The sequence below is a fragment of the Pseudopipra pipra genome, chromosome 13 (assembly GCF_036250125.1).
Source record: "Pseudopipra pipra isolate bDixPip1 chromosome 13, bDixPip1.hap1, whole genome shotgun sequence".
In the NCBI taxonomy this organism is placed as follows: domain Eukaryota; kingdom Metazoa; phylum Chordata; class Aves; order Passeriformes; family Pipridae; genus Pseudopipra; species Pseudopipra pipra.
Window position 1 is genome coordinate 9266696 of NC_087561.1, and position 21413 is coordinate 9288108.

General features: G+C 43.6%; 1 protein-coding gene and 1 long non-coding RNA gene across 5 annotated transcripts; one reads left to right on the forward strand and one right to left on the reverse strand.

The window, feature by feature from the left end:
- Positions 1-324: 324 nt before the first annotated feature.
- On the forward strand, positions 325-11065 carry LOC135421444 (uncharacterized). Of its 4 annotated transcripts, none has more exons than XR_010434003.1 (7): positions 325-421; positions 1703-1799; positions 3471-3739; positions 3996-4120; positions 5926-6162; positions 7022-8586; positions 9097-11065. It is a non-coding gene; the product is annotated as an uncharacterized LOC135421444 (long non-coding RNA). The 4 variants fall into 4 exon arrangements; XR_010433999.1 differs by having other exon boundaries at positions 7022-8528; XR_010434000.1 differs by having other exon boundaries at positions 3476-3739; positions 7022-8528.
- A 2090-nt stretch (positions 11066-13155) lies between these two features.
- PGRMC1 (progesterone receptor membrane component 1) lies at positions 13156-19517 on the reverse strand. The gene is made up of 3 exons (XM_064669922.1): positions 19132-19517; positions 17159-17314; positions 13156-15092 (listed from the first exon to the last, which is right to left on the reverse strand). The coding sequence occupies exons 1-3, from the start codon at positions 19448-19450 to the stop codon at positions 14992-14994; spliced, it is 576 nt and encodes a 191-aa protein (XP_064525992.1). The 5' UTR covers positions 19451-19517; the 3' UTR covers positions 13156-14991.
- Positions 19518-21413: the final 1896 nt, after the last annotated feature.

Sequence of the window (21413 nt, forward strand, 5' to 3'; positions counted from 1 at the left end):
TCTCTTTGGTATATTTTTAATACACTGCACACGCATGATGCCCACAGGCCGAGGATGCCGGGTCCAGGCCGGTGCAGCCGAGGCCGGGCGTGCAGGGGCAGCCTGGGGCTGTGCGGACCCTCAAGGGCAAAGAGCCGGGCGGGAAGAGCAGCCACCGGCACCACCCGGGATTCACCTCGCGAATCGCTCCTCAAAAGCACCCGTCAAATCCCCACCACCACAAGGCCGGGCCGCCCCTTCACGGGACCCTGCCGACCGCGAAACGCCGCGGGGTGCGGCCGGGGCGGGCGGATGACCGGGACGCGCGGGAGGGGCGGGCGGAGCCGCGCCCCAGGGGCGGGTCCCCCCGGCACTGCTGCGGCCGCCGCGCTCCGCCCCGGGGTGGCGGCGCGAAGGGCCGGCGGTGCAGCGCGGCCGGAGGGTAAGGGAGGCCGGCCCTGAGGGAGCGGGAGCGGGGCGCTGCCGGCGGAGGGCGCTCCGGGCCGGCCGGGCGGGGGGCGCGGTGCCCCGCTCGGCCGGGGAAGGTGCCGCGCCCGCCGGGCGCTGGGGGCGGAGCGGTGCCCGGCGGCTCCGGCGGGGCTGCCCGGAGCCCGCCGGCCCGCCGGGACGGGACGGCCCTGCCTCCCCTGCGGCCCCGGGGCGGCGGCGGGCTCGGCCAGAGGAGCCCGGCCCGTGCGGGGGTGCCGGGCCCGGGGGTTGCCCGGCCCGGAGTGGCCCGGCCCGGCTCGGCCCGGCCCGCGGCTGCCGCAGCGCTCGGACCGGCCGGAGCTGGGCCCGCAGCTCCCCGGGGCTGGAGAGAGCGCGAGTCCCCTCGGGTCGCCGTCCCTGGGACCGCCGGGGGTGGGCCGGGCTCCGCTCGGCCGGCGGTGCCGTCACCCGGCTGCTCCGGGCACCGCGGCCTCCGGCGGCCGCGTCCATCGGGCCGGGGCTGGCGGGCGGTTTGCGGTGTCCCCACCTCAGGCAGGCGGGATGGGGCACGGCGGGGCTGGGAGCCCCTTTTATTGCGATGTCTGTTCGAGCAGTCGCGCATCTGGTCATCTCTCCTTTTCACTTATTTTGCACAGAGCTAGGTGGATAAACTGCTCCCATCTGTTAAAAATCGGTTTAAACCTCTTGTTTAAACTTCTGCAAGTGGCTCTTTCCTGGTAGACACTTGTCGTAGAATGACTAAGGTTGGAGAGAACCTCTAAGCTCATGGGGAACACCACTAAACCATGTCCCCAAGTGCCACATCCACACATCTTTTGAGCACTTCCAGGGGTGGTGATTCCAGCCTCTTCCAATGCCTGGTCACCCCTTCAGTGCAGAAATTTTTCTTAGTATCCAATCTAAACTTCCCCTGATGCAACTTGAGGCCATTTCATCTTGCCTGTCATTTGTTACCTGGGAAAAGAGACCGACCCCAGGCTACTACCTCCATTCAGGTAGTTGTAGAGAGTCATAAGGACCTCCCCGAGCCTCCTTTTCTCCAGGCTTAGCAGCTGGAGCTTTTTTCTCTGTGTGATAAACTCTCTGCTGCTATGTATCAATTCATATACTTGCCACATTGCATTTGCTTGTAGGTGCTCTTGCATACCTACCTCTGCAGAATTAAGATGTTTCCTCTCGGGCTTTGGGACTGCTCTGTGCACGAGGGCAGGGAAACCAGATGTCTGAAAAATAACCTGGCAAAATACTTTTTTTTTTTTTCTTTTTCTTCAAGATAACCCTCTTTCCTGACTTGGTTGATGGTATGGTCTCTGAAACTGTTGTGATGGCCCAGGGCCTGGCATGAGTGACCAGCTGGGAAACTGGGGATGGTAAGAGCTGTTTGAGTTAGCAGTACTGTGAGCAAATATAAGGGACACCTTTGGATCAAAGTATTCCCACTATTTGCATGTTGCTCATGTGGACTGTATGAGTGTTTCAGGTCAGATGTTGCCTGGTTGTTAATGTTTCCCTAGAGTGTAATTTTGTTTTAAAGTGTGAACTTAGGTAACACATTTTAGGGTGTTGTAAGATAAGGACAGCCTGCAGTTAATCGTAATAAACCTAGTGCAAGGGCAGATGTGTTCCAAATGTTATGACAGAATGGTTAAAAGGAAATAATAATGATTTGGTAAAGGGGTGGAATGTCAATTTTCTTGTGATTTATTCAGTTGGAACAATTAAAGCCTAAGATAACAGCTTCTTGATATGTCAGGGTTGATTCCAAAAGGCCATGCTGCTGAGATCAGGCAGTAAATAATTCTGTGCTTTGTGCACAGTTACATGATGAGAAATAGATTTCTGATGCTTGAAGAGCTCCTGGCTGTGAAGAAGAACAAGGGTAACAGTGTGCACTGACAAACCACTATAGCTTACTCAGCTCTATGTTTTTGGGCTTACTTTCAGGTGATTTATTACAGTAGTAGCAACATGGTTGCAGCCACGGTGGTGTAAGGATATAAATGAAAGATTTGCAAGGGCAGGATAACATCAGTTGGTTTAATAGGAGATGTACTTGCAAAACAGAACAAGATTTTGGGTACAGCAACTGCTCTTCAGGCTTGACTGTCATATCTCTACAGGTTGCAACAGCAGTGTCCTAGATGTTTCAACCTGCTGCACCACAAATCTTAGTGTGATGGAAGAAGTGTAGCTGATATTACACTTTAGCTTTAGGAATCTCTTTATCTTAATGCGTAGTGGGAATAAAGGATTCTAGAGACTACTGACTGCTTCAGTTCTGTAGTAAGTACTTTGGGTGTATCTGCTTTGCTTATATGAGACACTGAAGGTGTGTCTATATACATACACTCCTGTATGCAGAGATTAATCCTGAGAGATTCAGCCTTGCCTGACAAAGGTAATGGTTGATTGAGTGCATTTGGCAGCGGTTCCCTAAGAGGAGCAATTCAGTCCTAAGATTGTGCTGTAGCTGCTGCTTCCACAGATTCATGGTTATTTTATTTTAATTTTAATTACACTAGCTTTTCCTCAGTACATTTGTGGGTTTTTTTCTTCATCGTTCTCAATAAAGTATAATCACCTTCTTTTCCCAAACAGTTTCTTTGCTTGTCTTCCCTTGTACATTCCCATATTGAAGGCAAATAGGCATTTTTCAAGCAATAGCAGTACAGTTTTTAACCTAGGAAAACCATCTTACAGACCTTTTTTTCATGTTTCTTTGGTGGAAGCTTTTATGTGGCACTCCTGCAGTTCTCTCTGTATATGTATCTTTTTTTTTTCCCCCAATTTGGTTTAGTCTGTACCTTTTTTGATGAGGTACGTTGAGAGATAGATCCATTGAAGTGCTATGCTTAGTGTGGCATTATAAAAGAAAATGTGCAAACCTGTAAGCTTAATTTCAGCAGCCTATTAGCTTACCTCTGTAAGCACTTATTAGGGTGTGCCCTGTTTCAATTTTTTTCCCCCAGAAGGTAATTTCTAAACTGTGATCCTGAAATTTACCTCTGTGCTGGAAATAATGCTTCCTATTATTTTTTCAGTGTAGGTAGACCTCGATGCAACTTGCTTGAGTATTTTGTTTTAGTGTGCTCACATCTGGGCATTTGAAGCTGATGAAATGCAGCACACATCAACAGAATTCATCAATTTTTAAGCAAGCAGATAAGCATTTGATCCAAAAGATGTTGCTCTAAGAGTCAGTGGACTCTAGTTTTGGCAGAACTGCTTGAATCCCGCGACCAGGAATGCTCTGCTGAACATGCTGAACTGAGTCCCCAGAAGAGCATGCCAGGAACGGGTTTGGTCACAGGTATGGTGTCAGATTTTTGAGCCCCTGATATCAGGGAGGACACATTTGAGAGTGGGGTGTTTGAGCTTCATTGAAACCCAGTGTGAGCTTCAGAGGAGGTGTTCTAGTATGTCAGGGTACAGAGGGACATTCTCATGAGTGTAGTGGTGCTTTGGGAGTCACCTGGGGTCACTCATTTGCTCAGCATGTTGTCTGTGTTTGTATAAATACACAGCAAACTGGGCTGCTAAGTCTGATTCTGCTTCTTCTGTGACAGGTGACTTTTGATACAACCAGGCATTTTAGTGAAGGAGCCATAAGAGAGAGAAGCCTGAAAAGACTAAAGCTGCAAGAACAGGAGCACATTCGAAAAAGGGGGAAAAAAAGAGAGGGGGTTGAAAGGTGAGAGTATATTTTTAGAGAATGTCCCATTTTCTTGAGATTTGTTACACTGCCTCATACCGAGTCAAATACAGGAAGAGTAGCTATGTGAAAATTCAGGCTTTGAGGAAACAGGAGTTGGAGAACTTGAAACACTACTATGTAGTTGTTAATTATGTGTTTCAGAATGAAAAGCATCATGATAATTCTGTGTAAGGCATCAGATGCAGGGGTCTTGATTATGAGAAAGGTGGGACTGGAGACATTCCGAGGTCCCTTTCAGATGGGATTATTTGATGACTCTGTGGGCCTGGCGTGAAATCAGAGAGCTCTTTCTCTCAAATTGATCTGAGGCTTGATTGCTTAAGATTTCTGCATGTGGACTTTTTGTATTGCTCTGTGCTGCAACATTATAAATGATGTTGTTATGCCCTGAAATAAAATTAATGTGACATGCATTTCTAGGTGCCTCCCAGTTGACTGGAAGATCCAAAGCTAGAAATTAATACTTTTCTCTCTTTACCCATTTTTACATGTTATTTTTTCATTGTTGATATCTTTAGGGTAGTGTTCTTAAATTTTGTGTATGAGTAATAGTAGCATATTGAAGTTTTGATTCTCTAGATAATGTGTTTGGATGACATCCTAAACTGTCACTAGTAATTAATCATGTTATATACCTTCATGTCTTAAAAAACCCCAACACTCAGAATGCAGAGCATAGTGACATGCAACAGAAGCATAGCACGCTAGGTCTCCAAAAGGTTTAGTTGTTAATTCTTCCTTATTCAAATACTTCTTAAAAAAACTGTTTTTAAACACTTATTTGTGTGAACACTGTTCCTTGAATTTTCTGGAGCTTTTTGTGATGTGTCATGTTGATTATTTGGTAGATTTACTTTCTGCAGGGCAAGGTTCCCAAAAAGCAGTGACAGCCTGTTGTGGTTTAACCCCAGCTGGTAATTAAACCTTACAACAGCTGCTCCCTCCCTCCTACTCCCTGGTGGGATGGGGGGGAAGAATCAGAAGGGTGAAAGTGAGAAAACTCATGGGTTGAGATCAAGACAGTTTAATACATAAAGGTCATGTGCATAAGCAAAGGAAAACAAGGAATTCATTGCCCACTTCCAAAGGGCAGGCAGGTGTTCAGCAGCCCCAGGGCAGCAGAGCTCCATCACGTGTAACGGTGACTTGAGAAGACAAACACTCCAAACGTCCCCCCTTCCTCCTTCTCCCCCAGCTTTATATGCTGAGCATGAGGCCATATGGTCTGGGATATCCCTTGGGTCAGTTGGGATCAGCTGTCCCAGCTCTGTCCCCTCCCAGCTCCTTGTGCCCCTCCAGCCTCCTCACTGGTGAGTTGGGGTGAGGAGCAGAAAAGGCCTTGGCTCTGGGTAAGCTCTACTCAGCGATAACCCCCGTATTACTCTTGTAATACCTCTTAAATGGGACCCTCCTGCTAATCTGTGGGGGAGATTTGTTAATCTAAGAATTAGATCCAAATGATTAGTCTCTAGTTGTGTCCTTGGAGACAAACAATCATGTGATGCTGTTGTCTTGGCAGTGCTTATAAAGAAAACACTAGAATACAAACAATTTGAAGAGACAAAGAACTTTCTAACTGTGGGCATCAGTTATGTGTGTGTACTTTTTATGCCATGTTTTTTTAAACATGTTATTTTAACAAACAAGATTCCTTGTTAATCATGTGATTCTTGGCGACTGGTTGCTTATTATTAGCACTTCAAAGACTTACATCCAATTCTCCAGGACTCAAACTGTAAAATAAGTGTCATCTAAATTGTCCCATATTGATAATTACCTAGAAAAAGACGTGGTGATGAAAAGAAGTTCAAGAGAGAAAAAAGAAAGCTAAGCTCGAGAGGAGAGAAGAGAGGCAGATAGATGGAGATGAGAAACACCCCCCAAAGCAGCAGAAGGTACCAGCTGAAGAACAGCAGTGGCCAGAGAATATGCCTGAATGGGAAGAAAGGAAATCCCTGCTAGCTCAGAGAAGAGTGGAGTCTGTCAGACTGCTTACAGTGCTGTTAAATCGTGTGAACGTAAGACTATTTTAAAACATATTTTAAATTCTGAAGGATATTTACTAGATCTTGAAAAATTCACTAGACATTTGATGTCTTGATGCTATTGAGAAGAATGCCTTGGGGCTGACCAAACACTGAGGCGGCCTGAGGTCTGTGTCTTGTGACAATCTCTTCTCAGTCTTGCCCTGAGAGCAAATGTAGTGCATTTTCAGCCAGAAACCTTGCTTTTGGTGCTTTTCTGAGGCATTGTCATTACTGAATAAAAAATAGGGGTGGAAGGGCTGTATCAGCTCTATTAGACTTGATCCAGCATTGCAAGGAAGGAGTTTTGGGGTGGGGACACAAGTCATGCTTTCTCTGCTTGATTTATCTCAGGTCTACAAGTGACTGAATTAAATTGGCACAGATTATGCCAGTTGCATTTCTAATAGCCTCTTTTTTTTTTTTTGGGCCAACACTAATCTATCAACTTCAGTTTGATTCATTTAATGTCTTGAGAAAGTCAGCAGAGGAGTGAGCAAAATTTTAATGTTTTGAACACTGATTAATGTTTGGAGGTTTAGTTTAGTGCTTTGGGCTAAAAAAAAGAATTTAAATGAAAATGGGGGTTAATTTCTCTGGGGCTTTAATTTCTAACATGGCTTTGTCTTCACTGTTTGTTCAAAAAGATTTGCTTACAAGCTTTTAACAAGTGTATGTTTTCCCCAGTCCTGGATGTAAAAGATTTCTAGAGGTCTATAATGTACTGTGAGTTGAAGTCAGAGGCTACCCTTGCCATTCTGCATGAATTTTAGGGCCCCATAATATCTGACATTGGCCTTCTTAATTATGAAGGTGACATGTCAAATAAAGTTCTATTTTCTTGGTTTCACAGTTGGCAAGTCAAAAAGTGGATCCTTCATTGGGCGTAAGGAAGGACGATTCATTTTCTGAAACCGCATTAAAAGACATCCACCAGGAACTGATTAACTCCCACTGTCACACGCACAAAGAGCTGAAACAGGAGGAAAAGTTTAAGTGCCTGTTAACCCAAAAAGGTGGTGGTTTGTGCAGTGAGGAAGGAGATGTGAATAATTTCCATGCATCTGCTTGTCACATAGTCAGGACAGTGTTAAATGAGCCCTCTCCAGCCCCGCGTTCTGAGGGACTGCCTGGCAGAGACCTGTGCAACTCCTCTGGCTGGGGATCTTTGCTGATTACGGTCACCCAGGACAGCAGGGTCATCGAATCTCTGGGTGGAAGGGACCACCCAGCACTGAATGCAGCTCACACACAGACAGTGCCTGAGGAAGATGATTGCAAAAAGCAAAAGGTTTATGAGACTGATGAATTCATCCATTATTTACTGAACTACTATCAGACACCGCACTATGCACGTGTTTGCTTAGAGCCAAAAAACTCGGTGAGCAAGTCCTGGTGGAAGAGAGTGGTGTCTGGTGACGGTGGTGGTTTTGACATCAGCTTGAGTAACAAACATGGGCAGCACCTCAGAGAAGTGAGTCCTGTACAAAACCTCCAGAAGAGAAATTGTAGTAGCGATAGTAATTATAGATTGGTGATCACTGTTGGGGAACTTGAATCAACAGACAAAGTGTCAGAAAACAAGGTCCATGAGGGCAAGCTTGCAAAAAAGTTGCAAGTGCAAAGGAATGACTCACTCACTGTTGATAACTTACCACATGCAGTTCTGAATCATTCTTTGGAGTGCACTGCTGTTACTTGTGATAAGGAGTTCAAACAAGAAGATGGCAGAGATGAAGGCACTATATCATACGAAACATGTAGATCTGCTTGCAGATTAAAGGATTTGTTGGAAGAGATCAGTGATTCTGAGTACTTTAGAGAGGCATGTGGCAGCTCAATGAAGAGAGCAGAAAAAAGATGTGAAGAAATTTACAGCAATTGCAATAGAGGGTGCTTGCCTGCAAGAGGTGAGGAAAGAAAATTGCTGGTTTACCATAAAAATGTAGCTCTGGAAGGTCAAGAGAAGGAAACCAACAAATGTAACTCCTGTTCTAATTCTGTCCATGAGGGCTTGACAAGGCAGTGGGAACATAAGCTTAAAAAGTCATGCAAGCGGTCTAGTAGTAAATTAAGACATGAAGGACAGAAAAGTGAGAGACAATCCAGGGAAGAGGAGAGGAATGCTCATAAAATCAAGAAAAAGCGAAAAAAGCTTTCTTCTAATTTTTTATCCGATGAATGTGGCTTTTCAGAGACGGACAGTTGCATGCAGCTGGAGTCACTCAGAAAGATACAGAGAAAATGTAAGAAAATGTTCCACAAAAAAGTGAAATTCAAGACACTTCACACCGCCATGGCAGCACCAGGTGTGACCCCTCGCGATGGCTCACCCCTTCAGGAGACCCTCCAGAGGAGAGGTGAGAAAGAGGGACACCACAGCTAAGGGGACTGACTTTGACAGACTCTGCAGGTGAGGTCAGTCGCCACAGTTCTTACAGTGATGAATGGTGTTTTTAAAAAGAGTTTTAAAAACTATAACTATGGCATGAAGCAGTGCAGCTTCTCTGCAATTACAGGTTTGTTCAGTTTAGCTCAGAAACAGTACACACAGCTGCAGCTGAAGAGTAGTATTTGTCTACTTAATTGGGTAGCAAAGTATCTGGCATGGGCGTTTGCAGATGGGTGCTTATTCTGTTAAAAGAACATGCATGCTAACAACATGCTTTAGACAATTAAAACATTGATAGGCAATTAATATGTGGCACAGCTGTGTGGGGAGTACTGTCAGAGGTTAGTGAATTTCTGTAGAGGTAATCATCTGACTTTCATACAGGATTGCTACTGGCAGTTGTTACAGCCCGTTCACAATTTACTGTGCTTTCAGTTGGTTGGTGGACACCTTATAGCCACCTCCCCATACCCTCTTCCCTTCCTGCCTGCTTGACAAACTCATTTCAAGTAACTTTTTCATATACTTATCTACAGGAGATGAGAGGAAACTAATGCTGAGAAGAGAGATGGATGCAGACGTCAGAGGATGCCCTCTATTTCCTCTTGAGATAATTCAGACAAACCCCTGCTCAGATACTTTTTGTGGAGCAGAACCCAGAAGAGGATGCTGAACAGCTACAATATAATAGTTCTGAATTTTTTGTACAGAAGTGGGAGAAGAAAGCCCTTTGATCATTAAAAGGTATATGAAATACTGGTTTGGGGTTTTTTTTGCTTAGGTAATTCCTTTGGTTAGAATATCTGACTGGTGCAGTGAGCCACAAAAGCAGAATCTGTGTTTGCCTTTTGGATAACAGAGGACCAAAACTTTCCCCAGGGCCAGACAAACTTTCATGGACCAGCTGCTAAGAATTTGAAAGGACATGAATTGAGATCTTGGAGTGTTATACTTTGATTAAATGTAGGGAATCATGGAAATATCAAAATCGCAGTATTTAGTAATGAGTCATTGGAAAAAGACATACTTGTCAATCCTAGAGCAAGCATATGAAGTGCCTCCTCAATCAGGCTGTTATAATGATGGGACTGGAAGGTGTGGGGGACATTTACACTCAATTGTGTGAAGTAATAGATTTCCAGATATGAAAAAAAATCCCATCTTCTGTAAAACCCACACTGGAAAAATGCTTGTTTTCTATTCACAATTCTAGAGGTGTTTCTAAAAACTTGCTGGTCTTTGGGAGGAAGGATTTCACTGAACTTGTGCTCGATGTAGTGTTCCCAGGGATCTGAATGGTTGTCTAAGCAAAGCTCTGAGTGTTCGATAATGAAAGGGCAATGCTTCTCAGCCTGCTGCTGACAGTCCTCTGTAAATGCAGGCTGACAGTTTGTTCACAAAATTTCCAAGGCACATGTGGTGAGGTAGCTATTTAGTACGAGTTTGCTTACAAATAATTTCCAGAGGAATTGTGAAATGTTGTCGGACTTGTGCTGCATGTAGGTAAAAATGTGAAAATGCAGTCTAGGAGCTTGAATTATATCCATATTTATTCAGCTGGCTATATCTAGAAGACAGCCACAATTGCTTTTGGACAGAGTCCCTTAGCAAGATATAGAGGACCAGCTCAAAGTTCAGTACACTGATTATTGCAGCTTTCATTTTATTAATGCTTTATTTATTACATGTCAGTAGACTAAGTTAATGTGAAAATGTTGCCTTCATTACATAGAATCTTACCCATATTTGTAACTTCTGCTCTAATAAATAGTAATAAAAAAGAATAATTGTAATTGTTTGTGGTAGATAGATTTTCCCCCAGTCTTCAATACTGGTGATTCCTACAGGCTTCTAAGCTAGGTTTTATCAGCCTTCTCTGTTCATATGTTCAGATGTTGAGTGCCTTTTCAGGGTTATGAATGACAAATGGTTGCTACTCAAAGTAGTGTTAATCTATTACTTTTATCTAAAAAGATCTTATTTTCTTGACAGAAATATTTTCTGAATATTTTGGAGAACATTTATGCCCCTCTTAAGTCTCCTTTTTAGTATTTTATACAGTTCTAATGAAGATCAACTGTTGTACTTGTTGGCTGTGTAAAATGTTTTCAGTTGCACTGATGTGACATACCAAGGGTGTTTTTTCTCTATGCAATATTTGCAGATTAAAGATGACAAAACTTCCCCCTCTGTCAATCTATAGGCAGTTCTGTGTCCATGAGTACCTGTTTCCCATGAGACAGGCCTTTTGATTACAGGTGAGGAAGTTATTTCTTTTTGTTAATCTGGGGGAGAAGGAACAAACGATTTCCTTCAGTGTAAATTTCCAGTGTTTTATCAATGTGCTGGCACAATATTCAATAACAAATAAACACTCCAGTTCTGCAATTGCTTCTTGCATTCACCTACATTGATTGAAACTGATAAAGCAAATCCTCTGTCTCCAAGTCCTCATTCCATGTAAAACCTCGTTAGTAAATAAAATATGCATGCACTTTAAATTGAGACACCATTGTAATCTTCATACTGAAACAGAACTTTTGGGATTCCTATTTGTTTATAGGTGACATTATTTAGAATCTGTTTTCAGGTGTTTTAATATTAATTCATTACTTTTCACAAGATCATAGAATGGTTTGGATTGGGACCTTTAAAGACCATCTTTTCCACCCCTGCCATGGGCAGGGACACCTTCCACTAGACCAGGTGCTCCAAGCCCCATCCAACCTGGCCTTGAACCCTTCAGAGATGGGGTAGCCACAGCTTCTCTGGGCAACCTGTGCCAGGGCCTCACCACCCTCACAGTCAAGAATTTCTTTTTCCTATCAGCACATTTAATATGAGCCCCATCCTTTCATATGCTAGACTGCTCAGTAAATTATATTATCCTGAAGTCTAATCTTTAAAGAGACATGTAACAGCTTGCTTTAAAACTTTTAAAATACATAGCTTTGTAGATTGGATTTTAGTAGTTACAGGAGTAAATGTCACATCTCAAGTATGAAAGTTACCGAATGTTTTGCAATTAGAACAATTATTAGGTGAAAATATGCATTCAGAGCAGCATTTATATAGTTCAGCAGTGGCAATGTAGAGCACCTTTCAGTTCAAGCCTGGTGCGTGCTGTTGTGCCCAGCTGGTGTTTCAGGAGGCTGGGTTCTTTTTATGGAAACAGTTTAGTCTGACATGTATGAAGTAGGGCCCTGAGACTGCAGACCTTGCCATCAAATCTGACTTTTTGTACAGAACTAATGCAAATGCCTCCTCATAGAGCTGGTAAGAACTGAAGTCCTCTCAGGGAAGTTGGTTGAACAAGGCTTTGTTACTGAAAATACGTGACCTGTGGGTTGTACATTGTGCTGAATTCTGAAGTCAGAATCCTAAAGGCTGGTTTTAAAGCAGAAATACACAAAGCCCATTACATCAGTCCATCTGCTTGAAATACAATACAGCAATTATGATATAAAGCCCTTTCTTCTTAATCCAGGGGTTCCAGGCAATGCACAGAAATGCCTCACCTTTTGTAAAGCCCCTTACATAACTCTCAACAAAAGCATTCATTACTGAACTTTTGTTTAGCTGAAACAGCAGGAATTAAGAACAAATAGTGGTGATTAAGAGCAGGCAGAGTCCAGATAAAAGAATATCTGAATTTTACAAAGCCTGACGGTATGACAGAACTGGTTGGAAATGAGATACTATTCATTTGTTTTGATTTGTCCAGGAGCTCCTCAAATATTCCTCTGTGACACTCCTAACAGGTGTTGGACACTTCAGATGAGGGAGACTGGTGACAGTCTCTGCACTTAGTGTGTCATCATGTCCTACCTGGTTAATGTACAGCCTGATAAGCTGCCTGGCATGATTCTTTTTGTATAGTCATTGCTGCCAGTCGCTGTTGAAGGAAGGGATCAAGTTGCAATGAACAGAGAGTAAAAAAAAAGCTAAGACCCATCAATTTTCTACAACATTTTAGAAGGAAGTAAAAATCCATGCCTGCTGCTTCATGCTTTCATGACTTGCTTCTTCCCCTTTCACAACAAATTCTCTGTTTATTCTGACGAAAGTAGTGGTCTTACCAAAGTGTCATACCTCCTTCCCAAGAGGTATTAAGCTTTGTCTTGTGTTACTGCCCATTTTCTGCATCATTTTTGCTACTTTTCTTTCTGATGCATCACGTTGTAATGTACAGATTAATACTTAATGTCCAGTTCCTTAGGATATTTTATGGAGTAACTTAAGAGTCAGGTGGTTGGGTCTGCTGAAGGGTAGGTTACAGCCTAGCCTAGTTCCACCACATGACAGCTTTACAAAGCTCCATCTTCTGCTCAGTATTTACAATTATTTGGTGGGGTTTTTTTCTGCTTGACTCTGCTTTTGCAACAGCAAAGCATATTGTACAACATGAACATGTTGTCTATTTAATATTCTGCTAAAGTTATGCTACACAGAACTGCGTTTACTGGCATTTGATTAGAACGTATTATACTGATCCATGTGTTGGATAACGTAAAACATTGGAGAAAGACAAGATGAAACATTAGAGGAGGGTTAAGTATCACATGTGGTTGCAGTTAATAAAAACAAACACCACCATTATGCAAGAGTATTTTATTTTCTGCCTTAAACAAATAAAAGCACATTTCCAATTTGAGGTAAACCATTAGTAGTAGTTTGCAAAGAGTATAAATGTCTCTAAAAATAAAACAGCAACACAAAGGTCATGACAAGATCTACATTTGTCTCTAGACCTTCATTAGGTAGTTCATACAGTACCACTTTATTCATGCTGTCAAACAATAGTGCTCTTCATTGGAAGGCCCAGTGCAACCTAAAGAAAATGCCAGGACAGTGTCTGGACTGAGGGAAAGTCACTTGTTCTCACCACAGATGGTATCAGACACTTTAAACATGTTGTGTCAACTTGTTTATGAAAGCTGCTGTTGTGCAATGCACTCTACTTCTGAACACTGAAGTTTACACCTTCCCACTCAGGACTCAGTTCATCATTTTGGTCGTGTTGCCAAACTGAAACGACCAGACAGCCAAGCCAGAGAAATGAAATAGAGGGAACTATACCAGACAGGCACCCTGGGATATTCTGCAGCAGCGGAATCACCTGGACACGAAATGCATTTACAGGTGATCAGCAAATCATCAGTGATCTTGGAAGTTATGAGGAAGTTTTACAGAAGTATTTTGGATGATGATGAAGCACATTAACATTTTTCCTTGGTCAGATCCATTTACCCAGCCCTCTCTGGTAGGAGGCAGGTCACGTAGTAATTAAGCATAGATGTGAGGAAAGAGAGTAAATAAGTAAAAAGCAACTCAAAGGTCAGGTCCCCATTGCTGGTTATGAATTAGATTGTGCCATTTCTTTTAATGGCAAAGTTCCAAAGCAACAAGTGCCTCAGCACAGAATGGCTTACACCATGTTATTTTATTGTGTACAGGAAACTTGTGTAAATTATGTTGACCAGGAACATTTTTCTGCTAGTTAAAGCTGCATATACAAGAGCACTTGTTAATCATGCCATACGAGCAACCTTTGTTTTTCTTACGCATCGGAATGAAGAGCAGCTGATCTTCCATGTTTAACATAATTTTATTGAAATTAACAGAAGAGTTTTACTAAGAAAATTGAATGAACAGTAGTCCAGTGCAGTCACACTTCATGGTGTACCTCTAGGGATGCCTAGTTCCACTCAGTATCTAAACCTTTGTAACACTTCAGATGTGAACAAAGAATATTAATCCACGCAGAATTATGCATGTTGAATACATCAAGTATTCGTCAGTCCTTATTAATTTTTAAGTATCTAAAAGTGATTTAACCTCTGAAAAATTCTTGATATTTTTTAAAAGCAGTTAGTGTTTCACCTGTAAACCGCTAACACAACCCTTAAAAGCCAAATTATCTTATATAATATTGAATTACATTGCACAACAAATGAGTACGGTGCTTCGTGGACAAATAAAATATAGTCCCTTTTCTAGAGGAACTACAACCCAAGGGCCAAACCCTGCAGAAGCTAAAACAAAAGAAGATTTAGTGGAATTTGTGTTGCATAGGTGAAGTTACTCATGTTTGTGTCCACAGTGGTAGGTTGTTAATGAAAAACTGGATTTCAACCTACTCTGCACTAAAAGGTGATAGCAGAAAACCAGTAATAGTCCTTTATTGCCAAAACTGCAGTTTACTTTTCCACAGATATTTGTTGTGCACACTTCTGATTATGTGGGTTTAAAGGAAGACAGACCTTCAGTAGTTTGCCACTGAATTTGAAAAGGAAACCATTGAAGAGAAACAATTCACTGTAACTCTTGGACCTTTTGTAAGCATTGCTGCTGCTGCACCTTGTAAAACAAGTGGAATGTTACAAATGATCCTTTACGATTCAAAACCAGATTGTTCCTCACTGCACTCTCTACTCTTTCTTTGCATTCTGGGCATCTTTTTCTTCTTCGTCAGAGTACACAGTGGGTTCCTCCCCCTCCTTCAGCAGCTTACCAACATGATGATACTTAACTGGGGAAAAAAAAAGAATCCAAGTAATTATTCTGCCCTGAAGATGTACCTTTTTTAACTCTGTTTTCTGAATTAACAAAATGCCTGTATTATAATAAAATAACTCTGAGCAACTTGTTTCAAACACTGTGGGGAAGGAGCAGAGCCAAAATCAACTACCTGAATTACTATTAATGTTGTACTAAGTGTAAGAATCATGCCAAGTGAATGTAACTGTAATTCTCATTCTATTGCCTAAGCCAAAAGGTGAATGAATGTAAAGACAAAAACCAGAATCCTGGATTAGATTATTTCTCTTGCCAGTGTCAAAGTTGGTTTTTCAACCAATGGCATTGTCAGATTACTTACATATTAAACATGCACATACATATATGCATATACACGACATATACACAACTTTGAAGGGGTTTTATTTTTTCTGTGTTGAAAATATCCAATAGGACAGAAGGGAGATCCTTTCTCTCGAAGATAAAGATGGATCTATTATCCAATTATGTGATTAAGCCTCTGATTTATTTTATATCTCTTTTTGAACCAAGATCATATACATGTAAGAACTGAGAGCTATATTATGTTGCCCATGTGTCAACTTCAACAAAGCAAAAGATGCCCTGGATTACAGGTATCTTGGCCTAGCATTGCTGTTATAATTTATAAGAATTGAAAGCAACCAATTGGCATATTTAATAGAAACACAGTAATAAAAACAGTGCAGTTCACTGTCAGTCCTGATGCTCAACCTTTGTAAAGGTACATTTAAACACGAGTTTAGGTCAGATATTTGGTAGCACAGTTCTGGTTTCTGCTACGTGCTTGTTAGCATAATAAAACAGCCATTCAGTGTGGCATGATTAACAGTCTTGATTAAGACAGGAAGAGAGCCAAAATAGTAGGGGCACATCAGGTCAGGACTGAGATGTTCTAATGACATGATGTGCAGGAAAACTCCACTGTAGCCAGTTAATCTTTGAACACTAGATTTAAAAACAAAACACATTTGATTTCCACTATACTACTTTTCAGTATATGCAATTTCCCTCGTGGATATATACATATAAATTCATCAGGACAAGCAACTGACATATTTATTTTTTGTCTTATATGAATAAAACTAATTGCTTTGGTGTTCACTCACTTAAAAGGCATCATGAGATACGGAGAAATTATTTTTCAGCAACAAGATATGCAATAGGAGGGGAAAAAATCATACTAGTGGGAATGCCCTGGTACAAGGTCAGCACAGCAACTTCCATAAAACTGTGGTTTGAAGTTGGTTTTGAGCAGCAAGTTGAGACACATGACACAAACCAGTTGGAACTGCTTTTTTAAACTTTTAGTACTAAGCATAAAACAAGGCTACTATGAAAGTGAATTCCTCCTGTTAATTTTAGAGCAAACATCTCAAGTGTTCAAGTTGCCTTTTTTCCTCTGGCCATCACTAGCACGGCACACATCGGGCAGCTGGAAAGCACAGAGGGGACATTTGCCCATTTTCCTGATCACCTTCTGGGGGAGAAAGTCAACTGAATAGAGCTGTCTGTGAATCTGCCACAGCCACCAGCAAGGCCATGCAGAATAACTTACTGAGAGTAGAAAAAGTTCTATCAAGAGCTCCAAGGAGAAGTCTTCAAAAATACTAAAACCCAAGAAGCAATAATTAAAATGTTACTGTTATTTCTGAGAAGCTGAATGGGACATAAGCTTCATTTTTCAGAGCATTAAAATCTATCAGTCTCTGTAGAAGGAGTCTTAACTTTATAAAAAACATGGTCTTTATTTCCATATCTTGTCAACTTTTTGGGTGGTCTTACAGATCTTACACTATGATAGAGTGCTTGTATCTGCTACTGTTCAGTAAGGAACAGAGGGAAGGAGAATGCAGGAGAACCTGACATTTCTCTTAATTCTAAGTAACAGTAATTCTAGTAACAGTAATTCTAGTAATATTAAACCCAGGTATTAATTTCCAGACTGATGCTTTCAGCTAGTAACAGCCTTTTGACCATTGCTTCCCCTCTTACACACCAGTTACTGACTTCTTTGTAAATAGGTTTAAAATTGCTTACAAGTGAATTGTGACTCCCAGTCCCTCAAGGTCTCTTGCTGTGTAGCGTTGAGGTCAGAGAGGTCATCGTACTCATCCCTCAGTGCCTCCTTATCCAAGCAGAAAGTGGCAAGACCTCGGGAGGCATCTCTTCCAGCAAAAATGCCGTATGGACCCTCTTAAAATAAAAACACAAGCTGCATTATTACGGAGATAATGGATGCTGTGTGATCTTCATGGGTCAGAGTCCCCAGACTAAAACAGATAAAGAGTTCCTACCCTGACCTGTGGGTCAGAGGTGCCTCAAGCTTCTGAAATGTTTTTAAGTTTTATGCTACTTGGTAATAAGGGAAAACAGAGGAGGAGGGCAAGAAATAAGACCATGCGAAAAAGACACTGAGTTTGCTACACCACAGTGGTGCATGGCACATACAGACAGGGTAAGGACAAGCACCAACTGGGAAGCACATCGTCAGAACGAGGAACAGAGGAAGGATTTTTAAGTCTGAGGTGAAATGAAAGTTTTCCAAGAGATGCTTCTGACTTAAAGAGAATGAAAGGATGGCTTGACAGAAAAAATAGTGCAGATACTAGAAATTACTAACTTGCAAAAAACATCTATTAAAACTTTCAAAATGTGAGATGAACTCAAATTACCAAAACATGCAACTCATAGAACATCAGAGATACCAAGACAGACTCTTGATAAACTTCATTAATGATTAACTTGCTTGCATGACAAGCCAAAATTTGAGATATTGCATGTTGCAACTACACATTCAAAGTTCTTCTTAAGGGAGCTTAAGTAAGTTAGATGTGAACGCTGGTTACTGTAGAGCACGTGCCATCTTCCACTCCTCCCAAAGCGTGCTTTTTCCTAAATTCCTCAAAAGAATCTTACGTTTCCATTAAAATGAAAACCAAACCAGCCAGACACTGTGGTGAACCATTCAGCAACTACCAAATTAGATACAAGGGGCAGCTTTTACTGTTGTCAGGGAAGGCAGCATCCAAAGCATGGACTTTAAGTGGTTTTCAGTTTGCACAAATACAAAACTGCACATCTAACTCATCTGTACATATCATCTCGACTGCTGCAGAATGCAAAATTACAGTCTGACATCATTCAGTGACAGTCTCCAGTCTATGTATGGACCAAAAGTATAACTGATAACAGTTACAAATACACTGTGTATCCTGCACTATTCTTCTTGTCTCTAAGTAGCACTGGCAGCTCACTACTGCAGCTACCAGCTGTCTGGACAGCTCAAGAGTGGTTATGCCAGACAGGTCCCAGGACAAATCAGCAAGCCTGAGTGGGGCTTTTTAACAGGCGGCCTCTGTTAAAAATAAACCCCCACGCCCACGTGGAGGTGATTAAACTCTTGTACCTGGGTGCACATACTCCCACCCTTCTCATCACTGGCTGCTCTACGAGCATAGGTTATTCAATCTTTGCACGTTTGAACTATGCTCCTGCTAGGAAGGTGGCTTAATCTAAATTGGTAGATATTTAGTATAAATATTATGCAATAGAGTGATGTCCACTAAAAGTTGGGAAGGGAATGTAAACACTCAGAGAACGCTTGGCTTCTGCCGCCTGGCATCGGGCAAAGGCACCCCAGGCCGACGAAGCCGCCCAACCCCTTACGGTACTTGTAACCTGCCATGGGCAAACACACAGAATAATGAAGCAACGCTAGCTCGCAAAGCAGGAGTTTCTGCACCACCGAGGCCCGACCCTGGAGCCCGAGCGGCAGCGGTAACCCTGCCCTCCGCCTCTCCGGGAGGCAGCTCGGTGTGCGCGCCCTTCCCGGCTCCAAGCCAGCCGTGCCCTTCCCAAACCTCCGGAGCCGGAGCCGGCCCGCGACGCGGGTCAGGCAGGAGCGCGGATCGCGCTGACCGCGCACCGGGGGAACGCGCTCCCGGCAGCAGCGGCTCCGCCCCGCCCCGCCAACACCCGGGTGGCCGCGCCGGGCCCGCCCCGGCCCTCACCGGGCCCGTAGAACTTCCTGGCGCGGGTCACGTCGAAGACTTTGCCGTTGACGGCCATGAGGATGCGCGGGTCGCTCACGCCGTCGAAGGGCCGCAGCTGCGCCAGGGTGAAGTCGCGGCGCTTCATCTTGGGCAGCGGCGGCGGGTCCGCCTCGCCCGCGGGCGCCGCGGGCCGCTCGCCCCGCAGGATCTGGTAGAGCAGGAAGAGGCAGAGGCCCAGCAGGCTCAGGTTGAGCGGGGAGCCCACGATCTCCAGCAGCAGCCCGCCGGCCTCGCCCGCCGCCTCCTCGCCGGCCACCGCCGCCTCCTCGCGGGCCATGGCTCCGGGTGCCTGCAGCTCGGCGGGTCTGGGAGCGCGGGGCGGCGGCTCCGAGCGCTGCCGGCCCGGCGGGGCGGGCCCAGGGCCGGTGGGAGGGGCGGCGGGCGGGGCAGTGCCGCCCCCGGGCCGGGCGGGCTCGGTCCGAGCCCTTCGCCGGCACTAGGTGGTGGTGCGGGCCCGGGATGGCGAGCGCTGCCCGGGGACACCGCGCAGCTGAGCTGGGGGCGGCCCCGCCGGCCGCTGGTCCCCCCGGGGCGGCGGTGGGGCGGGTCAGGCCAGGCCGCGGCGGCGGCGGCTCCGTGGAACACGGGTCCACGGCACAAGGTTCCATAGAAATTCCGGAAAAAAGACCCCTCTGCGTTGCGTTAGAGCCATGTCAGAGCTGTCGCGCTGGGCTCTGGGAGCCGCCGGCCCGTCGGGATGGAGGACGGAGGATGAAGGATGGAAGTTGAATCAGGCTCTGCTCAGTGGTGCCCAACAATAGTACAAGAGGCAATGGGCAGAAACTGATGCACAGAAAGTTCCACCTGAGTATGAGGAAGAACTTTACTATGCGTGCGACCGCTGGAACAGATTGCCCAGAGAGGGTGTGGAGTCTCCCCCTCTGGAGAACTGTCTGGACACAATCTGAACCTAGCATTGGGACATTTGTTTATAGAAAACCAAAAGCAGTGCATTTCATTTACTTTCTACTTCTCAGTGTTAGGAACATTTTAACTCTGTGGGCCACAGGAGATACTGACGAAGTTTTGCCTTTTGGGATACACTCAAAACCTCTGAGCACTAAGACATTTAAACATGTTGGCTCTTGCAAGGGAGGGTGTTTGGTTCCATCTGCTGTCTCCTTTGGGAAGCTCCTTGTTTTATTGATCAGCACTTGAACTTTAATCTGTCCTTTCATGGTATACACTGACTTTTGCTTCCTTCTGCTGTGTAACTGGAAAAACTACTTGTTTCATTGATCTGACAACTGAGATTTGTACTTGTTAATAAAGTAGCTCTGAATTTTGGCCCTATTTAGTATACTAGAGAAATATCCAAACAGTCAGATTTATTCAAACTGGAAGCTGTATTACCTAGTTAATTCTGCTCATTGTAGACATGAGACTATTACACTTCATTGTGTTGGTATTACATGTTATAGGAATAGATGTAGAAAAAACCCAGAAATTTTGGTGGAAGATTTTTCTTTCATTTTTTTACAACACATTTTGTTCAAAAGCAAGGAAAAAAAACCCAGACTCCAAAACAACTCCAGCCCTGAATTTGACCTTGAACCAGACACTGAAGTCAAGGAAAAAGAAGCTTTGTTTATGCCTAGTATCCTAGAGAAACCATCCAAGAACAGTTCATTCTTAGATAAAGAAGGGCCAGAAAACATTGCCAAGATTGATAGAATCTCAAGTTATCTGCCACACGAGCACTGTTACTGCAAGTTACAGTGGCCAAACTTTCAGCTCTTTTTTTACCTTCCAGCATATAAAAAATAGTCATATGCCTAAGAATGCATCTTAAGAAAAAAAAAATAGGAGCAGACATTTAGAAATAAGTGGATATGAATAAAATTATGATAAAATCAGTCAGAATTATCTAAATTCATGTACCTTTCGCTATACATTTCTCTCTAGCAAGCCTATGTGTCAATTCCTTTAAACAGGTTCTAGTCAGAGAAGAGTTGGCCCCAGCTCTAGTTAAATACCTCAGGCATCAGCCATGCTCCCACACAGGTTTTCCTCTGCATCCAATAGACAATAGCTTCCTCCTTGAAACCATTCTGTTATCACCTATGAGATGGGTTGATAGAGCAGTTCTAGTAAAATGCTCTCTTATTAATTGAAGAAAACACTGGAACTCAGACAACTTTCATATCCTTGCAAATCAGAGTGGTTCAATCGGTTTTAAAATATTTCTACTTGTATTTTTTATAAGCAGCATAAATCTGTTAGAGATGAAGGAAAAGTAG